The sequence below is a fragment of the Heterodontus francisci genome, chromosome 1 (assembly GCF_036365525.1).
Source record: "Heterodontus francisci isolate sHetFra1 chromosome 1, sHetFra1.hap1, whole genome shotgun sequence".
Taxonomy (NCBI): domain Eukaryota; kingdom Metazoa; phylum Chordata; class Chondrichthyes; order Heterodontiformes; family Heterodontidae; genus Heterodontus; species Heterodontus francisci.
The window spans coordinates 177,626,060-177,632,059 of NC_090371.1; the positions used below are offsets into that span (position 1 = coordinate 177,626,060).

The 6,000-nt window shown below is 41.1% G+C and overlaps 1 protein-coding gene across 1 annotated transcript in view; it reads right to left on the minus strand.

The window, feature by feature from the left end:
• cfap299 (cilia and flagella associated protein 299) overlaps positions 1-5,641 on the minus strand; it is a 947,170-nt gene extending 941,529 nt beyond the window's left edge. The window contains exon 1 of the mRNA XM_068015303.1: positions 5,521-5,641. Within this exon, the coding sequence (XP_067871404.1) occupies positions 5,521-5,631 (111 nt within the window). The 5' untranslated portion in view covers positions 5,632-5,641. The remainder of the gene's footprint in view (positions 1-5,520) is intronic.
• Positions 5,642-6,000: the final 359 nt, after the last annotated feature.

Consider the following 6,000-nt stretch of genomic DNA (forward strand, 5'->3'; position numbering starts at 1 on the left):
TAAGTCCAAAGTTTTCCAGGAAGTTATGAATAATTTGGTATCACACAGTTAAATGGCTGGATTTTACAGACCTCCCAACGTCGGGGTTCATGGCGGGGGCTGCCGGAAAATGCCTCCAGCAGTGGGCTGCCATGCAACCCGACGCCTGGTGGGCCTGGCCTGATATTGCCGGCAGGGGAAAGGCCTCGTGGTGGCCCCATACCGCTCAATGACTGGACCCCCATTGGCAAATTCAAATAAATTAAACTGAATGCATTCATTATATTTACACACCACCTTCCGTCCCGGTGCAATCTTTCTGCCGCTGGCTGGCATTCTTGCGCCTTCAGATCCCCGTCCAGGGAAACAAGACGGAACACTTGTGGGGAGGGGTGAGGAAGTAAGTTTCTCAGTGCAGGAGACGGGTGGTAAAGGGTTCAAAGTAACATCATTGGTGTAGGGGATGGTGGGGAGAGTTTTCGGTTAACGTTTATGCACTTTGAGAGCGGGGAATGTCAGGTGATCAGTGTTCTGTGGGGAGAGGGCAAGTACTCAATTTAATTGTCATTGGGAAGTGGGAGAGGGGCAGAATAAATATATTTAATTTGTTTTATTCACTTTAGCTTTAAATATTTAAATTTAACGGCAGGGCTCAAAGCTCTTCAAAAATGGTTTCAGTGCCTGCGTACAGGTAGCTGACGCCATTGCCGGGGATGGACAGCCCGTCCCCTCCACGTGATCCAGGAGGGGGCACGCAACCCGCCCCGGCTATTTAAATGAGCCGCCGCGCTTAGGATCGTGGCAGCTCTGCGACATGTGGCCCGCACAGGCGGGCTGCCGTTATTTTCACCCGCTGCTGTTTTCAGCAGCGGGAATATAAAATTCAGCCCAAAGTCTTCAGCCCACCACCCACTGACACAAGGAGCTTTAGAACGGTACCATCAGACCCTTAAAACAATGATCAGGGCATACTGTCATGAATATCTCCATGATTATGATAAAGGGCTAGAATTTCTTTTGTTTGCCACTAGGGATTCACCTAATGAGTCTACCAGTTTAAGTCCTTTTGAATTAGTTTATGGACATGAGCTAAGAGGTCCTCTAAAACTAATTAAAGAACAGTTTTTAGAACAGAGGGATGAATCTTCTGTGTTAGATTATGCATCCGTGTTCCAGGGGCGGCTTATGAGAGCCTGCAATGTGGCTCAGGAATAACTGAAAGCTTCCCAAACAACCATGAAGAAATGGGAAGAAAAGCATGCCAAGACCGACCATTTCAACCAGGGGATGAGGTGTTAGTATTACTACCTATACAGGGTGAACTGCTGAAAGCACGGTTCAGTGGTCCATATAAAGTGGTCAAAAGAATTAGTAAATTATTTGATTGATACCCAGATCGCCGGAAAAAGAATCAGTTGTGTCATATCAATATGATGAAACAATATAATCGCCGGGAGCAGAATAAGCAAGAACAGGCATGTCGGGTAGTAGGGACAGTGAAGGATGAAAGGGATTGTAAGGATGAGGCAGAAGGAGGCCTAGACAATTCTCAAAATGAACCTCCTACTATCCGGTTAGCTCATACTCAATTGACCGGGAGATTGGACACTATGCTTTCAAATTTAGATGCAGAACAACGAGAAGACCTAACAAGACTACTCACAGCATTTAAAGAAGTCTGCAGGGACAAACCAGGATGTACAACCTCAGCCACACATGATGTGGATGTAGGGGAATCCTTTCCTATAAAACAGCATCCTTATTGCTTAAGTCCAGAGAAACAGGCCCAGGTGAAAGCAGAAATCCAATACATGTTGGAAAATCGCTTAATTGAGCCCAAAGCAGCTGGAGTTCTCCAGTTGTGTTAGCACCTAAACCTGATGGTTTAACTAGATTCTGCATAGACTACAGAAAGGTTAATGCAGGAACAAAGACAGATTCCTGCCCAATTCCTCTCTTGGAAGACCGTATTGACAGAGCTCGCAGTGCCACGTTTCATACCAAAATAGATTTGTTAAAGGGATACTGACAGGTTCCTTTAACACCCCAAGCTAAAGAAATATCGGCCTTTGTCACACCTGAGTCTTTTTCAATGCCGAGTGATGCCATTCGGGCTAAAAAATACCCCAGACACTTTTCAGAGACTAATGAACCAAGTGGTAGCCAGTGCTCCTAACTGTGTGGTTTACCTTGCTAATATGCTGGTATACAGTGAAACTTGGAAGGACCACTTGGAACAACTAGAAGCTCTGTTTAGAAAATTACAATTGGCTGAATTAGCGATAAGCTTGCCAAAAGTGAATTTGCAAAAGCAAGAGAAATGTACCTCGGGCATACAGTAGGGCAAGGCCAAGTGTCGCCAAGAACAGCAAAAGTACAAGCATTGGTCGAGTTCCCTACCCCTAAGACTAAGCGAGAAATTATGAGGTTTTTGGGGCTGTGTGGTTTCTACCACAAGTTTGTACCAAATTTTAGTGCTCTTGCTGCTCCGCTGATAGATTTGCTACAAAAAGGGAAAAGCAAGTTAGAGTGGTCAGGGAAGTGCCAGGCATCTTTTGAGGGGCTGAAAGCCATTATGATTAATGAACCAGTGTTGGCTACTGCAAATTTCACTAAGCCCTTCAAGACGGCAATTGATGCTAGTGACCTGGGGGGTCAGTGCAGTCCTGTTACAAGATGATGGAGTCAGGCATAGAAAGGCTAGGAGGATATTTTCCAAAAAGCTAAATCGACACCAAAAAAGATATTCAACTGTGCAAAAAGAAACCCTGGGTTTATTACTAGCTCTTAAGCATTTTGAAGTCTATGTCCACCACAACTACAGAGGTATATACTGATCATAATCCCCCAGCATGTGTGGGAAAACTAAAAAACTGGAATGTCAGACTATTCCGATGGAGTTCACTATTATGAACTTATTACTTAAAGATTCTCCACATTGTGGGAAAAAAAATAATGTAATAGCGGATGCTTTGTCTAGAATCTAACTTTGCTTTGAGTTATCTGAATGCAAAGATGATACAAAACCGAACTGTATTAGCTTCAGGTAATGAGTGAATGAGAATAAGTGTTTAAATGGTGTTTTAATAATTTTTCATTTTCTGTTTTTTCACTCTTTGCAATGAAACACGTTTAAAAACGGCATTTCAGTCCTCCAAGGATGGAGGTGTTATGAAAATGCTTCCTTTTTTTAATGTTTTTTTTAAGGACTTGTGTTAAAATTAAAAAGAGTCCATGGATTCTTTTTTTTTAAACAAGTTCACCGAAAGGACATTTAAGATGTTGTTTGAAAAACTACCTGTGCGGGAAACCACCTGCGATTTGGGCTCAGTAAACAACAGAACCCTTGGTGGCTTGGGGAAAAATGGTTGCAGAGAAGCCACGTGTCAGGGTTTATGGAGGTCAGGAGGTCGACTCTCTGTTTGGGGTTTTGGATGTTGGTTTCAGTTTAGTTGGGGTGTAAACTATTTGAAGACAGTTGGTGTTCTCCTGCCAAGGAAAGAAGAAATCACCCAGCTCACCTCCTTCTCTACCTTTTTGAAGAAATCCTACCAAGATCCAGTGTTGGAAAAAAAAATCCCTGGTACTGCATAGCTTCTGAGAAGCTGGAAAAGATCCTGTGATTCAAGTATGTCCTGGCAAAAAAAACCCTGATGTCATATTTCTCCTAAAAAGCCTACTCGAATAATTCTCAACATCTCTAGAACGGACTGCTTCTGAAACAATCCCAGTGACCCATCTCCGTAAACCCGGATGCCAGACCAAAAAAGGGACAACTGACTTCCTTCCATATCTTCTTTTTTCGTCAAGAAATAGCAAGTATTTGGCCTGCATAATCTCTTTTTTTGTAACATCACTCTGCAGAGTGAATTTCAGTATTTTTTCCAGCATGTGTGAGTTTGTATGTGGGGAATTTAAAAAGGGAACTTTCGTATTTTTAATTGGTGTGTTAATGCTTTGCTTTGTTACTGGTTAAGTCTTGTTTTATAATTAGCTGATAATTTTGTTGTTTATTAAATAAGCCTGGTTCATGTATTTTATTCTGGGATAAAAAATAGAGACATAATTGGCTGTATTGGTAACCGGGTTAATATTAATAGATGTTATGATCTTTGGAGAAGTGGAACTAGAAAAGACAGTGTACTCCTCCCACCTCGGTCATAACAATACCACCATTCTTTACTAGCTATTTATTAATAACATCAAATATGGTTAACAGAAGACAGCTGGTATACAAATAAGTGAAAACATGTTTGTCAAATTAAGCAGTTTTACAGAGTTAAAACAAAATGTGTACAAACAAGTCCTTTAGTAATTATTCAGTAAAATTCCAAATAAAAACATGACACTATATCTAAATTTTTGATCTGAAGAAAGTTACTGCATTATAATTGCAGACAGTGAGCAACATTCAACTCAGTATGTTTTGACAAGAAACCATATTTCTTTTTGAAACTCAATACATGTAGCCTGATATTCAAATGTATAAATGCAAGTTCCATATGGGCATTTAAAACAAAGGTCCATTTACTTTTATTAGTACAATATGTGGGCAACTAAGTAATGTAGCCCACATGCATCTTAAAGAAACATTAAAAGGCAGGACACGATACATATTGAATTCCACTCAATTATGCGACTAAAATACATGGCTGATTTAAAAGATATATATCCACACAGCCCAAGATACTCCATGTTTATCTCTGCCATTGAAAACCGTTTAAGGTTTGATTGAATTATTCAAACATCACATTACCATATTCTAATGAACACTGTTTCTATGTCACAATTAGTTTCGGTACTTAAAGCTGCACCACTGTAAATATATTGGGCTCAATGTCCCCTGCTCTTTGCAACAAAAAGAGGATGCTGAAGAAAAACAATAACCCTCAATCTCATTACTATCCAAGGACATCTTTTTCATTCTGTTATATCAATGCAAGTTTGCAATTGTTTTTAATGTTCTATGTGCAAATTCGGCCTCAGGATAGCTCACCACTGAATACACTGATCATATTCTCTCCACGAATGTAGAAAAACCATAATCCAAACATAAAATCCTATCTGTTTGACTTACATTCCAAAAGATACTGCTTCGCAACGCAAGGAATATTATTTTGACATTCACATGTTTATGATCGATTACTGTTTTTAATCATTTCAGTGATCATTAATTTAATGGTAACCTGCCGACCGACATCATTGGGTTGGGGTAGCGGTTCAGCGTTAAGATTCAAAATTGGAATTCAGGTGTCAGGTTAGGATTCGGGTTATGGAGTTAATATTTGGGGTGAGGGATTAGAAACTGCTATTGATAGCGCCGGGGGTCACTCTACGCGACCATAAACAATTGGTTTTAGTCATATGAGCGATTTTAATTTAAGTAAAATTATTGCTATTGTAATGGTGTAAGTCATCATGGTTCGATTATTTTTGGAGAAAAGGTTATCAATATGTTAAACGCATGCCAAAGGCAAGCACTGTTGAAAACAAATTTCTCGTTCAGGCCGGCAGAGGATCGCTGCTGAGTTCGGCTCTTACCTCCAGGTAGTAAAGGTCCAGAGAGGTGATCTGTGAGTCCAAGAAACTCTCGTATGTCTCGAACTCATTGACGATGTTATCCACAGCCGCGCCGCCCTGCTCCTCCTCCATGTTGTTTAACCTGGCTCAGTCCCGTCTCCTAGCAACCGACACTTCCGGTCCGGGGTTACGGGGTCAGGAGTTTAAATTCCTTGAGCTCTGGCCAAGCAGGTGTGCTTTTTCGACCAGATAAGCTGCAGCTCTTCCAACCAGGCAGAGCAGCAGGAGCATCATTCGCATCTCTGAAGTGAGAATTGAATACAATTTTGTAACAGAGGCAGATAAAAGTGACATGAGGAGCGAGAAGGAGGCGAAGGGGATTAATATTGCATTGTTTAAGTGAAAAAAAGACTTGATGGACAGAATGCATCTTTCTAAGCTGCAAACCTCTAAGATGCTACAGAACTATTGGTATATCAACACAAACTATTGAACCTGGTG